The following is a 17,453-nucleotide window of genomic DNA, read 5'->3' as shown; positions in this document are numbered from 1 at the left end:
ATTTTACTACTTCTATTAGGGGTTTTGATTTTGCTGTTGTATTTTTGGTTTTCTTGAGTTAATTTCTTATCTCATGCGATTTTTCTTTACATTTCCTCCTGTCCTTTCCTAGATTTTGGTTTTCCTGCTTGATGAGCTTCCCCGGTGGCTCAGATAGTAAAGAATCTGCCTAGAATGCAGGAAACCCAGGTTTGATCCTTGGATTGGGAAGATCCCCTGGATAAGGGAATGGCAACCCACAGCAGTATTCTTTTTAAAGAAAAAAAAAATTATTTTAGTTTTGGCTGCACTGGGTCTTCCTTGCTTTGTGGCCTTTCTCTGATTGAGTCAGTGAGGGCTACTCTTCGCTGTGGCTCACAAGCTTAATTGCTCTGCAGCATGTGGAATCTTCCTGGACCAGGGATCTAACCCGTGTCCCAGCAGAGTTGGCAGGCGTATTCTTAACCACTGGACCATCAGGGAAGTCCCCACCCCAATATTCCTGCCTGGAGAATCCCATGGACAGAGGAGCCTGACAGGCTACAGTCCATGGGGTTGCAAAGCGTGAAACACCACTCAACGACGAACACTTTTCTTGCTTGAGAGCCTGTGTTTTTAGTCCTTTGATGGTCTCCGTTATTTCTGGACATTTTCTTTTGATTCTGAAGCAGATAATTTTCAGAGGTATGATCTTCTTTTGGACCATCAAGATTATTTGACTTTCTATTGATTTGTAGTATTTTTACAGGCTCCCAGCTTTTTTACTTGGCAAAGATATCCATACTATATATGTCCAGCTTTATCCTAAGAGTGCCTACAAAGACAGTGCCCTCAGCGTGCTGTTTGTCTCCATTGTTGTGTATAGTTATGGGCATTAAAATTCCCCAGATATATTGTACTTATGTCAAAGGTAGATTGATTGATAGTGGGGAGTATATAAAGAAAAATACTCTGAGTCTCCTACACTAGCATGTTGGAAGGATGGTCATCTCTGAATTAGTGGGCAGAGAGTGGAGGTATGAAAGTGTCTCCCACATTTTTAGGGTTTTTTGTTTCATGAAGTGGGGTCTGGGAGTATGATAAAGACAAAGGTGGGTAGATTTCTCTTTTTCCAGCTCCATCTGTGTAGTTAGGAGAGGCTCCCTCGTAAACTCTAAGAATGGAATATCTGTTGGGATTAGCTTTCATGGATACTTTGAGTTTTCATTCTCTTCTAATATTGGAGGGAATATATTCACATTATCTTAGAAGTGATTATTAAGCAAACAAAAATAAGCTTGTTCCCTCTGCTTCTGTCGTTTTATTCTTTTTTGCTCTTAGTTGGATACATTAGGTCAGTTTTTCTAGAACAGTGGCTTTCACCTTTAAAACCCAGGAATTTTAAAAACATTTTGATGGCCAAACCCCATACTGATCAGAATCTCTGTGGGTGGGGCATAGGTATTTTTAAAAGTACCTTAGATGATTCAAAGCCAAGATTGAGATCCACTGTTCTAGATACTTTGCTATTCAAAGTGTGGTTCATGAGCCAGCAATATTAGCATCACATCTGAGCTTAGAAATTCAGAATCTGATACTCATTCCTAGACCTACTGAATAGGAATCCATGCATTAACGGCAACCTTAGGTAATTTATATGCCATTTAAAATTAGACAGACTCTAGAATATTGCTTGTCAAATCTTGTTACATGTTAGAGTCACATAAAGAGCTCTTAAAAAATATTGATGCTCAAAGACTTTTATTTACTTAATTTTGGGTGTTTCTCTAGGCACTGGTATTTTTAAAAAAGTACCCAGGTGATTTAATATCCAGCAAGGATCAAGAGCCATTGATCTTAAGAGAGTCCTGCCTCTTGGTGAAACTTGGCAATAAGTCAGGTGAGCCAGAGTCTCTCTCTGTTGTGTCAGCCACTGTTTTTGGATGCCACCTATTCCTTCCTCCCCCAACCATCTGAGTATCTTTATTGATATTGAGACCTAAGATGTGTTTTATGAGGGACAAATGTTTGGCACTCTGGTGATCTCTAAGCAGTAGAACTTCCTAGATTTCACTTTTTTTTTTTTTCCAATTTCTTCAGGACTAATAATCTGCTTTTATTCCTATCCCACAGTCAGTTTAAATGCCTTGATAATTTAGTACTCAGCTACATGCTAAGACTGAAACCATGTTATGAACACCATTCCCTTGATTTGGGCTTTGATAGTCAGCATAGTGTGAATATATGTGATTACTATTCTGAAAGCTTCAAAGAAAATTTCTGACTACTTAAGAAATATTTATTTTACTTGGAAAGATTTCCAAGAAATTCTTTTGAATGCATGCCTACAAGTGCTTTAAAATGATTAAAAATTCAGCTTCCAAAGAGGTATGGGTTAGAGGAGGAGTGTGAGGAAGCATCAGGTTCCTCTGTGGGCTTCCAGAGGTTTTATATTGTAAATTGGAGTGTGTGTCTATGGAGACGTGGAATAATTTGGACTCATATTTCTGGAGCAAGGATCAATTTAACAAAAAGATTTTAGTGTAAATGTTTGAATTTTGGCACTCTAAAAATTTTGTTTCTCTAGTATATGAAAAACATCCAGAATGTTTTATATTATATGACCCTGTCACATAAAGCGATGCTGTTAGGAACTTGATTGTGTTAGTGCTGCATCCAGGGAAAACTGAGCAGGCCTTACTGAAGCCGAAGAGCCTGCTCAAGTCACAGGCCTGGGATAGCTGGGTCTAGTCCACCAGGGCCCATGGTTGGAATGTGATTTCTAGGTGAGTCCAAGGACAGACCCAGCTTCTGGCTGTGCAGTAATGGTGGTGGTAAAACTTTGATTATACAGAAAACTTTTTTTTTTTCCATTTTTTCTTCTTTTTTATATTCTACTTTTATCTTATTTTTACAAACCCTTGTGTTGAGGGCTGACTTTCAATAGATCGCAGCGAGGGAGCTGCTCTGCTATGAACGAAACCCCGACCCAGAAGCAGGTCATCTACGAATGGTTTAGCACCCGGTTGCCCATGAACATGGAGTGCCTGACGAGTGAGCGGGCAGTCGCCTTTCTGGCCATGCCCTACAGAAAACTTTTGATTCTTGAAGTTAAATTCAACGTACTTTTGTTACTGCACTTAAACACAATTGTTTGTATAAAAATGTGATGACTGATTTTTCTTCATACTGTAATTGATTTTTCTTTAATTTCCTGATGACAGAAAACTGCTAAAACTTTACATCTTGTTACTTTTAATGTCATCTTTCATTCACCTAATATTAAAAATAAGTTTGAAGCATAAGCTTGAAGTCAGTGAAAATATAAAAGATACTGAGGGAAATTCAGAACACTGTAATGTTAATTTGCTCCTCAGCCTCCCAACAAAGAATATAACAGGATATGTACATTATAATTAATGTATAAGCACTGGAAATGAATACTAAAGATATATACTTTATTAAATGCTTATTTAAAATATGGTACTCAAAGGTACTATGTGAATTAACACAACCCTGGAATTAGGCTTCGGATTTTTCTTTTCTTAGATGTTAAATTGTATACATGCTTTAGGAAAAATGAAGCAAATACAGAAAATGTCTAAGTTCAAATCTGTTTATTGATGGCAATGGCTTTCTGTTCCTATTTAATTTGCAGCTGGCTGATAGATGAGAATATCAATTAGTTTTTTAAAAATATTTTTAATAAAGTATAACACAAATATTTATAAATGTTAAAACAGAAATGCAAGTGTACAACTCAGTAGTTTATCACAGAGAAACATCTGTGTAACCGTTAATTTAGCTAGTGCTCCAGAAACCCACTTTGTCCTCACTCCCAGTTACTACTCTCTCCCTTCTCCCCAAAAGGATCTCTAGTCTGTCTTCTTACATTGGGTGTCCTGCCTGTTTTTGAATTTTTTATAAATGAAGTCATACAGGAGGTATATGTGTCTTGATCAGTTGCTCAACAGTGTGTTAGTGGGATTCAAAACGTTTTTGACTGTAGCTTTGGTTTATTCATTTTTATTATGGCTTAGTGTTCATTCATTTGCCATGCATTCTACTATTTATGGACATTTAGATCATTTAATTTTTGGAGATACTATGTAGAACGGTGCCGTGAACATATGTCTCTTGGCTCTTTGTGCATATATGCATTTCTCATACCTAAGAATTAAATTATTTATTACTGAGTCATAGGATATGTGCATTTCAATTTTAGTAGATGATACCAGTTTCCAAAGTAGGGTGCATGTCTATACTTTCACCAGTAAAGTGTGAGAGCATTTGTTGTTTACATTCTAACTAACAGCTGACAATTTCATTCTATTAACATTAACCATCTGATCAGGGGCATAATGGTATGTCATTGTCTTAATTTGCATTTCTTGATTACCAGTGAGGTTATGTAACTTAGCATTTGCCTTTTGGCCATTTGGATAGTCTCTTGTATGAAGTGCCTATTCAAGTATTATGCTTGTTTTTTCTTTTTTGATTGTTTTTTTTCTGTTTGATTTGTGGAAGTTCTTTACATATTATGGATATAAGTCTTTTGTTTTCACATTTCAATTATCTTCCCACACTTGTGGCTTATACTTTCATTCTTTTAATGATATTGTTTGATGTATCTGCAGATTCCAGAAGAGGCTACTAAGAGGCTGAGTTTTCACTAGCATAGTTTTCTATACTTTGTAATTTATTTCCATTATAATTTTACTAAATACAGAAACAAATCCTTATCTTAATCTATTAGAGCCTTAGCTATAGTTTGTATTACAATGATCTATGGACAGAGGAGCCTGGCGGGCTATATAGTCCCTGAGGTTGCAAAGAGTCAGACATGACTGAGCATGCAGGTCAGGATTTTTCAGTGGCTATCTTAAAAATAAATAAAATAGCTATCAACGTAGAAAAATAATTATGCTTAGAAATTTTTTTCTGATATTGATATTACTATAATTTACATGATTTATGTCATATAATTTTAAGTTGAACAGACATTTAAAAGGTCATTGAATAACATTTTGAACATTTGCTGTGTTGAAACATAATCTGAATTTCTTTTTAAGACATTAAAAATATGGTGATAGGATGATCATAAAAAGATTTTTGTGAGCATAATATAATATCTGTAAAATCATTTCTACTTTGAAGAATGAAAAGCCAGATACAAGAAGTTCTATTTATTTAAAACCCAAATAAAATATATTTTGTCTAAGAATAAATTATCCCACTTTTAAAATGATTTCCTATGCTGTTATCATTGTGTCTTTGAGAAGTCTTTTAAATATATGATACCCTACCTCAGACTTTCCAAACCTCTTTATTCATAACTGTGAGGTTCTTATTTCTTCATATTATTTCATGGCTCTGTTGTGATGAGTGATCCTCATGCTTTACTAGGGGAAACACTAAGAAGTCTTAAACATAAGGTTCCTGCACATAGTAGACTTAGGGAGATTGGGTACATGGTAAATGTTACAGATCCCCAGATTACTGATACAGAATACACTGAAATAAGCCATTGAAAACAATGATGAGAGAAATTGTTTCAAAAGCATGAGAAACAATGCCAGTGTTGAGGCATGGCTGCTCTGGACTGTGATAAGTGAGTTAGCAGTTAAAACAGGCTGTTGTGAGATACAAAACCGCTCTCTTGTCACATGGGTAGGTCTAATAGAAAAATATAATTGATTTCTTAGTGTAACTCTAAAATTGCCATTTTTTCTCTTTTTTAATAGCTATTTGAAACTCTGATTTAAGTTTTTTTTTTGGTCCAGAGCAACCAGTCATAAAGGTAACAGGCTGTCTTGACTCTGATATTGGGTTTAGTATTTATCACCCAGATATTATGCTTTTAGTAAAAATATAATATTAGCATCTTATTTCAGATAAACTAAATCATAAATGTATCTGCTACACTGTAATTTCCTGAAGGACATTCATGGGAATTCAGCAGCCTCATTTCAAAAATCAACATTCATATTACATCTAGGAAATTGGCATCTCTTTTGAAGTAGTTAAGCTGGAGACTTGTCTATTGACTTAATTCTTATTCATTTTGCTGTAAAATTTAGTTAACAAATTTCTTAAAATATTTGGTAATAAAAACAAATCTTACATATTAGCATTCTAAATGAGAAATGTTTTGCTAATGCCTGAAGCAAATAAACTATGTAAATGTAGCTTCTTTTTCCTTTTCTTATAATTTCTTGAATATATGTCATTATATATATGATACAGTGGTGCATATTGGTGGGAACAATTGAACAGTTTGAAAACTGAGGTGCCCTACATTTTAAACCTTTATTTTTTAGAACAGTTTTAGGTTTACATAAAAATTCCCAGGAAGGTACAAAGAATTCCCGTATACTCATTGCTCCCACTCCTTGTGTCCCCTACTACTAATATTGCTCACCAAAATGGTACATTTTTACCAAGGATGAACGTGTGTGGACACATCATAATCATGTCCAAAGCCATAGTTTACCTTAGGGCTCACTTTGGTGTTGTATATCTATGGGATTGAACAAATGTATAATCAGTTCAGATCAGATCAGTCACTCAGTCGTGTCCGACTGTTTGCGACCCCATGAATCGCAGCACGCCAGGCCTCCCTGTCCATCACCAACTCCCGGAGTTCACTCAGACTCACGTCCATCGAGTCAGTGATGCCATCCAGCCATCTCATCCTCTGTTGTTCCCTTCTCCTCCTGCCCCTAATCCCTCCCAGCATCAGAGTCTTTTCCAATGAGTCAACTCTTCTCATGAGGTGGCCAAAGTACTGGAGTTTCAGCTTTAGCATCATTCCTTCCAAAGAAATCCCAGGGCTGATCTCCTTCAGAATGGACCGGTTGGATCTCCTTGCAGTCCAAGGGACTCTCAAGAGTCTTCTCCAACACCACAGTTCAAAAGCATCAATTCTTTGGCGCTCAGCCTTCTTCACAGTCCAACTCTCACATCCATACATGACCACAGGAAAAACCATAGCCTGACTAGATGAACCTTTGTTGGCAAAGTAATGTCTCTGCTTTTGAATATGCAATCTAGGTTGGTCATAACTTTCCTTCCAAGGAGTAAGCGTCTTTTAATTTCATGGCTGCAGTCACCATCTGTAGTGATTTTGGAGCCCAGAAAAATAAAGTCTGACACCGTTTCCACTGTTTCCCCATCTATTTCCCATGAAATGGTGGGACCGGATGCCATATATCTGTCATTTTAATATCATAGAGAATGTTTTAATGCCCTAAAAATCCTCTATATTCAGTCCTTTCATCCCACTCCCACTTCCAACAACCACTGACCTTTTTACTCTCACTGTAGTTTTCCAGAATGTCACATAGTTGAAATCATACAGAATGTAGCCTTTTCAGATTAGGTTCTTTAACCAACTAATACACATGTAAGATTCCTCCATGTCTTTTCATAGCTTAGTATCTCATTTAACTTTAGCATTGAATAATATTTTGTTGTCTATATGAGTTATACACCTACTGAAGGACATCTTGCTTTCTTCCAAGTTTTGGCAATTATGAATAAAGCTGCTATAAACATCCGTGTATAGAGTTTCTTTGGTAGGGATACATTTCAACTCCTTTGGGTAAATACCAAGTAGAGCAATTACTGGATCATGTAGTAGAAGTATGGTTAGTTTTGTAAGAAGCTAAGTCATCTTCCAAAGTGGCCATAAGATTTTACATTTCTAGCAGCAGTGAATGAGAGTTTCTGTTGCTTCACATCCTTTCAGGGATTTTGTGTGGTTAGAATTCTGGATTGGGGGCATTTTAATATGTGCATAATGTTATCTCGTTCTGAATTTCCCTGATAACATGACGTGGAGCATTTTTTCACATATTTATTTCCCATCTGTATATCTTTTTTGGTGACTTACCCATTAAAATTGTTGACCTGTTTTTTAAAAACAAGTTGTTGATTTTATTGAGTTCAGTTCAGTCGTGTCCAACTCTTTGCGACCCCATGAACTGCAGCATGCCAGGCCTCCCAGTCTATCACCGACTCCTGAAGTTTACTCAAACTCATGTCCATTGAATAGGTGATGCCATCCAACCATCTCATCCTCTGTCGTCCCCTTCTCCTCCTGCCTTTAATCTTTCCCAGCATCAGGGTCTTTTCCAATGAGTCCGTTCTTCACATCAGGTGGCCAAAGTATTGGAGTTTCAGCTTAAGCATCAGTCCTTCCAATGAACATTCAGGACTGATTTCCTTTAGGATGGACTGGTTGGATCTCCTTGCAGTCCAAGGGACTCTCATATTGGTTTTATTAATATTGAGTATTAAGAGGTCTTTGTGTATTTTGGATAATGGTCCTTTATTAGATGTGCCTTTTTCAAGTCTGTAGCTTGTCTTCCAATTTTTTTGACATTGTCTTTCATTCATGGATAGTTATCTTTGGACTGTATCTAAAAAGGCATCACCATACTCAGGTCATCTATGTTTTCTCCTATGTTATCTTCTGAGGGTTTTATATGTTTGTGTTTTACATGTAGATATATGATCCATTTTTGGGACTTCCAGGTGGTGCAGTGGTAAAGAATCCACCTGCCAATGCAGGAGGCTCAAGAGATGTGGGTTTGATCTTTGGGTGGGGAAGATCCCCTGGAGGAGGAAATGGCAACCCACTCCACTCTCACCTGGAAAATCCCATGCACAGAGGAGCCTGGTGGGCTAAAGTCCCTGCGGTTGCAAAAGAGTCAGATATGATTGAGCACACACAAACTCACACACACCATCCATTTTGAGTTTATTTTGGAAAAGTGTTGTAAGGTCTGTGTCTAAATCAGTGTTTTTGCATGTGGATGTCCATTTGTTGAAGAAACTTTACTACCCTGGCTCCTTTGTCAAAAATCAGATGACTATATTTACGGAATTCTATAGTTGGGCTCTTTATTCTGTTCCATTGATCTATTTGTCTGTTCTTCTGCCATTATCACACTGTCCTGATTGTTGTAGCTCTATAGTAAGTCTTGAAGTTGTGGAATGTCAGTCTTCTAACTTTGTACTACTCCTTCAATGTTTTGTTGGCTATTCTGGGTCTTCTGCCTTTACCTTTCCATATAAACTTTAGAATCAGTTTGTTGGTATCCATAAAATAAATTGATGGGATTTTGATTGGGATTGTATTAAATCTACAGATCAAGTTGGGAAGAACTGTCATCCTGTTCTTCCATAATGTCTCATCCATTAATACTGAGTCTTCTTATCCATGACATGGATGTTCTAGCTCTTTCATTATGTTCATTGCATTTTCAGACTGAGTGATGTGTGTCCTTTTGAGTAGTTTATTGCTTAGACATAAAGAGATATTATATGAAAATGCTTGATCTGTAGAAGATATTGATACTTTTAAAAATCTGACTTTTTACCTTGTCTTATAGTCTCACCATAGCCAACCACTTTATAATTAGCATGTGAGTAACTAAATCAGCTTGAGTAACATAACTAGTAATGAAAAGATTAAAGTTTGCAATGGAGCTTGCTTATTTCCAATTATGATTCTATTAGTGGTTTTCTTCCTATAGTATAACTTTGTATATTTGACTTTAAGTAACCATTTGTTGAAAATATGGTCTATATTCCAATAGAAATAGTTTATTTGTGATTATAAAAGCAATATATGGACTTTGGAATTCCAGTGCTATTGAATATTAAGCTATTAAAATCCTATTGTTCTCAGTTCTCATCAATGATTCTACAGCATCTGACGTTATTGACTTGTTCTTTTCTACCTTGACCCTGTTATACTACTCTTTTCATCAAATATAAGTTTTATAAGGGCAGAGGGTTTTTTATTTCTGTTTATCTCTGTCTAATTCACCTGACCAATGGAAGGTATTCATTATAATTTGTTCAGTGTACCAATCCTTTTACATATTTATCTAATCCTTTTCTGGTTTTTAAACTCCTCTTCCTCATCCTAAATATTAAATCATATAATTCCCCTGATACTGAGCCTTCTCTTGTCTTTCATTTCTGAGTCCTCATTCATTGTAATCATATTACTTCTCTAGTTAAATGCAACCTGTGTCTTTACCTCTGACCTTGTCCTCTTTACTGAATCAAATATCCAGCAATCCTGTGACCATCTTTATATGTTTGAACTATAATCACCTCAAACTCAGCATATCTAAAAGATGTCTCCTGTGCTCTCAGCCTACAATACTGGCTCCTCATTCTGACAACCCTTTTTTCCCGAGTTTTGTTGAAAAGTAACTTATACCTCATGGTATAAGTACATTATGGTTTGCTTTACATATGTTGTGAAATGACTGCCATGATAGGTTTAGTTAACATTCATCACAGATGAGAACTCGTAGAATTTACTCAACAACTTACTTACATATCATAAAGCTGTGTTAAGTATAGTGATCATGTTGTCTATTACATCCCTAGTACTTACAACTGGAAGTTTATACCTTTTGACCATTTTTTCTCCACTTTCTCCTCTTTCTACTCCGTACTGCTGGTAAGCACAAGTCTGAACTCTTTTTCCATGAGTTTAGCTCAGATGGTAAAAATCTGCCTGCAACGCAGGAGATATGAGTTCAATCCCTGAGTCAGGAAGATCCCTTGGAGAAGGGAATGGCTATCTATACCAGTATTCTTGCCTGGAGAATTCCATGGACAGAGGAGCCTGGTGGGCTATAGTCCATGGGGTCACAAAGACTGAGCAGCTAATGCTTTGGTTTTATTGTTTTGTCTTTTTTTTAGATTCCACATATAAGTAAGATCGTATATTAATAGTATTTGTGTTTCTCTGTCTGACATTTCACTTAGCATCTTCAAGGCTCATCCATGTTATAACCCTCTTTCAATTAATGGCACTAGTATTTTCTCATTCTCCCTGCTTCAAATTCTAAACCTCTCTATTTTGACATGGCTATATTTTCATTGTATCCATCCCCACTACCACTAGAATCAGCATCAGTCATCATTAATAATATTTGTATGATGCTTTATAATTTTAAAAGTATTTTTTGCATGCATTATTCTTCTTTAGGAACTTGATCCTGTCTTCTTCTAGGAAACTAATTCTGGCAGCTGGAAATATTTTCTACTTAAAGTATTTAATTTGTTATTGAACAGTAAATTTTAATTTGCAATTAAGGAAAGTATAATAAGGAGAAATATAGAGTGCTGTGAATTAAGATAACAGGTGCCTGAGTTAATTGTTGCATATGAGTGCTCATGTGTGTGTGTGTATGTGTTTTATGAGTCTGATTAGGTAGGCTTGCCTAAGTATATTATAGTGAAGTAGATGATGAAAGATACAGGAGAGCTAGAGGAGACAGTATGTGCAGTGGCCCTGAAATGGGAAGGAACGTGCTATTTTTAAAAATCTGAAAGAAAATTAAGGTACCCAGAGTGGAATTACAAGGCAGAAGGTAAGGCTATTAAGGTAGGCAGAAGCAAGGGCCCCACTGCAAACATTTATTGATACAAAAAGTATGAGACTATATCATATTTTATATTATATGTATCTTTTTCACTTTGACTTCCAAAATCCTCCCAGTTGTGACTTAATTATAACCTAATCCTTTAAATTACTTATTAATTGGTTTATTTTCACAAAATATTTAATATTATACTTAAGTGATTACTGTGGTTTGTTACTGATTTATTCATTCTCTTGTGTTTTAAAAAATAGTTGAAAATACCATATATTTTATTGTAATAGCACTGAATTTATAAGATGGTTTTCCACTATTGGGCTTTTCCGTTAATATAAATATATTCATTTATTTAGGTGTACTTTTATATCATTCAATAAAGTTTTATAATTTTCATCACAAGTATATTGATTGAACATATATTTACCAGGTAACCCAGCAATTCTACTCCTAGGTATTTACCCCAGAGAATAAAAATTTACACTCACACAAAAATTTAGAATATTTATAGCAGTTCTATTCATAATTGAAAAACTGTAAATTTAATATCCCTAAACAAATGAATAGATAAGCAAAACAAGGTACATTCATATAATGAACTATTACTTAGCAATAAAAAGGGTGAATTACTGATATATTCTGTGACACAGATAAATCTCAAAACCTTAAAGGCATATTGGTAAGTGAACAACAGTCTCTAAAAGCTATACACTATATGTTTCCACTTGTATGGCATTCTGGAAAAGGCAAAACTATAGCAGTAGGAACCAGATTAATGGTTGCCAGGGGTGAGGGGAAGGATAAGGGTGTAATTGCCAAGAAGCCTCGCAAAGAAGTTCGTTTTGGTGAATTATACTCAGCATAGTTTAATATAAGTGAATTTTATCATAGTCAACTCTTCTGAATATGACCATAAAGTGTAGCAATGTGATGAGAGAAACTGTGCGTGTGTGTATGAGAGATGTGGAAATATTTTCCATGATGCTTAAGTAATCCAAAATAATCATCACATTTGATTTTATCTTTGATAATATAGTACATTATCAAAGTTCTATCAAACATAGCATATCAAATATAGTACTATCTTTGATAATATAGTATATTATGTAATATAGTACATTATAGTACATTATTCCTCTATTATGGTATAGTATAGTAAAATGTAATATATTTACATTTTATGTGTTTATGATCCCATATTTTACTGGACTTAATGTAATACTGAATTCATCTTCATTTCTCAAGTCTACTCCGGATGAGTGCTGCGGTGGGGGAGATGTGAGTAGTGTGGAAGGTGGTAACTGGGACATTCGCAGCTCAGGGTCTTGTTGATGCATGTTCTTGTCTCTGGTATCCATAGACACCCCGTCACAGCGAGTACAGTTTATTCTTGGGACTGAGGATGATGATGAGGAGCACATTCCTCATGACCTCTTCACAGAACTCGATGAGATTTGCTGGCGTGAAGGTGAGGATGCTGAGTGGCGAGAAACAGCCAGGTGAGGAGTTTTTGGTTGAAGGGGGAGGTGATACTAAAGAATTTTCATACTACCAGAAAAAAGAGATTTCTATTGCCACAATTTTGCAGACATCCATCAGTGCTGCTGATTTCTGAAATTGCTCATCTGGCCTGGGCATATCCTATAATGGCATATGGGTCAGAATGAGATCCGAAGACTGTAATTATAGTAAACAGTGACACAGAATCAGCAGCAGCTGCAGTCTTAAAGATAAACAGTAGCATAATTTGTGTGTCATCAAAGAAACAATAGCTATCTAACAGTAATTTATTTGTATCTTTTCAACTATTAACTTGTGCTCCAACTGGTGATATTATGTGGGACTTTTTAAAAGAAAGGACAAAAATTTTAAGAGATTTTAGTTGGAGTCCTGGACTAATGTACTATTTGTTGAGGGTGAAAATATTTGTAATGTGTTTCTATGAAATGTATACTTTAAACATAGTGGTTTTAAAAAAATAATTTTTAAGAGATTACTTTTTCTGTTACTTATAATGAATATTTCTATATTGCCATTTGATGACTTGTGATAAAAAAGCAATAAATTTGCATTTATTTATTTATAAATACAATAAATTTATTTGCAAAATAAATAAATTTGCGTTTATTTTTTCATTCTTCTTTTCTTCCGTATTTACTCATTTATTTAACAAACACTTATGTTCTATTGTGTGCTAAGTTCAATAGAACAGCAACAACAACAAAAATCTTAGCAAATACCCTGGGTGTTCAGTGGTTAGGACTTCATGCTTTCACTGCAGAGGGCCTGGGTTCAGTCCCTGGTTGGGGAACAAAGATCATACAAGCTGCTCTGTGCAGCCAAATAAGAAAAACAAACAACTTAGATCTTGCTTTTAACAACCTCACCTCCAGTGCAGGATTTAGATAGTAAACAAAGTTGTGAATACTGTATAATGAATGCTGTGATCCAGGTGTGCACAAGAACTGCAGGCATACATAGCTGCTAAGTCACTCCAGTTGTGTCTGACTCTGTGCGACCCCACAGACAGCAGCCCACCAGGATCCCCCATCCCTGAGATTCTCCATGCAAGAACACTGGAGTGGGTTGCCATCTCCTTCTCCAATGCAGGAAAGTGAAAAGTAAAAGTGAAGTTGCTCAGTCATGTCTGACTCTTAGCGACCCCATGGACTGCAGCCTACCAGGCTCCTCTGCCCATGGGATTTTCCAGGCAAGAGTACTGGAGTGGGGTGCCATTGGTTAACAATAAAATGGGAAAGACTAGAGACCACTTCAAGAAAGTTAGAGACACCAAGGAAACATCTCATACAAAGATGGGAAAAATAAAGGACAGAAATGGTATGGGCCTACTGGAAGCAGAAGATACTAAGAGGTGGCAAAAATGCACAGAAGAACTATACAAAAAAGATTTTCATGACCCACATAAACACGATGGTGTGACCACTCACCTAGAGCCAGACATCCTGGAATGAGAAGTCAAGTGGGCCTTAGGAAACATAATTACAAACAAGCTAGTGGAGGTGATGGAACCCCATTTGAGCTATTTCAAATCTTAAAAGATGATGCTGTGAAAGTGCGGCACTCAATATGCCAGCAAATTTGGAAAACTCAGCAGTGGCCCCAGTACTGGAAAAGGTCAGTTTTCATTCCAGACCCAAAGAAAGGCAATACAAAGAATGTTCAAACTACTACACAATTGCACTCATCTCACATGCTAGCAAAGTAATGCTCATAATTCTGCAAGCCAGGCTTTAGCAATACATGAACCGAGAATTTCCAGATGTTCAAGCTGGATTTAGAAAAGGCAGAGGAACCAGAGATCAAATTACCAACATCCGTTGGATCATTGAAAAAGTGAAAGAGTTCCATAAAAACATCTATTTCTGCTTTATGACTGTGCTAAAGCCTTTGATTTCAGTGTTGACCATCTGGTGATGTCCATGTGTAGAGTCTTCTCTTGTCTTGTTGGAAGAGGGTGTTTGCTATGACCAGTGTGTTCTCTTGGCAAAACTCTATTAGCTTTTGCCCTGCTTCATTCTGTACTCCAAGGCCAAATTTGCCTATTACTCCAGGTGTTTCTTGGAGAAGAAATGGCAACCCACTCCAGTGTTCTTACCTAGAGAATCCCAGGGAAGGGGGTGCCTGGTGGGCTGCTGTCTATGGGGTCTCACAGAGTCGGACACAACTGAAGTGACTTAGCAGCAGCAGCAGTAGGAGCCAGGTGTTTCTGACTTCCTACTTTTGTATTCCAGTCCCCTGTAATGAAAAGGACATCATTTGGGGGAGTTAGTTCTAAAAGGTCTTATAGGTCTTCATAGAACTGTTCAACTCCAGCTTCCTCAGCATTACTGGTTGGGACATAGGCTTGGATTACCGTGATATTGAATGCTTTATTGACTATGCCAAAGCCTTTGACTGTGTGGATCACAATAAACTGTGGAAAATTCTGAAAGAGATGGGAATACCAGACCACCTGACCTGCCTCTTGAGAAACCTATATGCAGGTCAGGAAGCAACAGTTAGAACTGGACATGGAACAACAAACTGGTTCTAAATAAGAAAAGGAATACATCAAGGCTATATATTGTCACCCTGCTTATTTAACTTCTATGCACAGTATATCATGAGAAACTCTGGGCTGGAAGAAGCACAAGCTGGAATCAAGATTGCCAGGAGAAATATCAATAACCTCTGATATGCAGATGACACCACCCTTATGGAAGAAAGTGAAGAGTAACTAAAAAGCCTCTTGATAAGTGAAAGAGGAGAGTGAAAAGGTTGGCTTAAAGCTCAACATTCAGAAAACTAAGATCATGGCATCTGGTCCCATCACTTCATGGGAAATAGATGGGGAAACAATGGAAACAATGAAACTTTATTTTGGGGGGCTCCAAAATCACTGCAGATGTGACTGCGGCCATGAAATTAAAAGACACTTGCTCCTTGAAAGAAAAGCTATGACCAACCTAGACAGCATATTAAAAAGCAGACATTACTTTGCCAACAAAGGTCCATCTAGTCAAGCTATGGTTTTTCCTGTGGTCATGTATGGATGTGAGAGTTGGACTGTGAAGAAAGCTGAGTGCCGAAGAATTGATGCTTTTGAACTGTGGTGTTGGAGAAGAATCTTGAGAGTCCCTTGGACTGCAAGGAGATCCAACCAGTCCATCCTAAAGGAGATCAGTCCTAGGTGTTCATTGGAAAGACTGATGCTGAAGCTGAAACTCCAATACTTTGGCCACCTGATGAGAAGAACTGACTCAGTAGAAGGGACCCTGATTCTGGGAAAGATGGAAGGCAGGAGGAGAAAGGGATGACAGAGGATGAGCTGATTGGATGACAACACTGACTCAATGGACATGAGTTTGAGCAAGCTTCAGGAGTTGGTGATGGACAGGGAAGCCTGGCCTGGTGCAGTCCATGGTGTCGCAAAGAGTTGGACATGACTGAGTAACTGAACGGAACTACCAAATTTTAGTTTTACATATTGCCAGGGATCTTTTTCAGATGTAGATTCAGGAGGGCTCAGGGACAGAGTTTTGGATCTTGCATTTAAACACTGTTTGATTGCTGTGTCAGGAAGATCCCCTAAAGATCCTGGGAAATCCCATGGACAGAGGAGCTTAGAGGGCTACAGTCCATGGGTTACAAAACTTCAGACAGGTCTGAGCACACATACATTTAACTCTAGGCATAGAAAAGTAAAAAAGCAAGAATATTGTTCTATTCTTATTTATAGTATCTCTCCTCAAAGGCAATCACTGTTAATTGCTTCTTGTATATTTTTTCATAAACATTTTAATGCCCACATCTGCATGTAAATGTATGCCCTTTTTATGTTTATATAAGAGGAATTTATACTGTGTTCATGCTTTGTTTTTTTGACCTAATATATTTGGATCATTTTCCACATTATCAGTGTAGATTACTCAGTCCTTTTAATCTCATTAATGACTGCACTACATTTAATTATATGGATGAACTTTATTTATTCAGCCAGTCTTTATAAGGATTTAGATTGTTTTATTTATTTATTTATTTTTCCTGTAATAATCATTTACACATATATTTTGGCATTATTTTGTAGGTATTTATGTAGCATGACTTTTTGACAGTGGGATTTGTATATCAAAGAGAGCAGACTTTTTACTTTTGTAGATATTACAAAATTGCCCTGATAAAACATTTTGGTAATTTGCACTTTCTTCAATAATGTATGAGGATTCTTATTTCCCTCAAACTGTTGCTACCGAAAATCATCAAACTTGTAAAAATTTTAGCTAATTTTATAGGTGCAAAGTAAATTTCATTGTTTTAATCTGTATTTTTAATTATTAGTGAGATTGAATATCTTTTCATATGTTTTTATGTTTTTCTGGAGAACTAGCTGTTTATTTCCTTTACTGGTTTTATTTCAAGGCATTCATTTTTGTTATTTGTGTTTTTTAATGCCTTAAAACTAGGGTATGTTATTCTGTGTGAATTACCCTTTTTTAATGAAAAAATATATATAAATTAAATTCTTTCTGATGCTATTTTAATATTTTAAATGTAGAACTAAATTTGAAACAGTTTTTATTAATA

The 17,453-nt window shown here is 36.4% G+C and overlaps 1 protein-coding gene across 8 annotated transcripts in view; it reads left to right on the top strand.

Moving 5' to 3' along the window:
* The window catches only part of SLC4A10 (solute carrier family 4 member 10), a 343,442-nt gene that overhangs the window by 165,575 nt on the left and 160,414 nt on the right, over positions 1-17,453 (top strand). For all 8 annotated transcript variants that reach the window (XM_070804212.1, XM_070804218.1, XM_070804214.1 and 5 more), the window contains one exon: positions 12,730-12,868. In XM_070804212.1, coding sequence (XP_070660313.1) covers positions 12,730-12,868 — 139 coding nt within the window. The remainder of the gene's footprint in view (positions 1-12,729; positions 12,869-17,453) is intronic.

This window comes from Bos indicus, chromosome 2 (assembly GCF_029378745.1).
Source record: "Bos indicus isolate NIAB-ARS_2022 breed Sahiwal x Tharparkar chromosome 2, NIAB-ARS_B.indTharparkar_mat_pri_1.0, whole genome shotgun sequence".
Classification (NCBI taxonomy): Eukaryota; Metazoa; Chordata; class Mammalia; order Artiodactyla; family Bovidae; genus Bos; species Bos indicus.
This window is presented reverse-complemented; position numbering and strand designations above follow the sequence as displayed.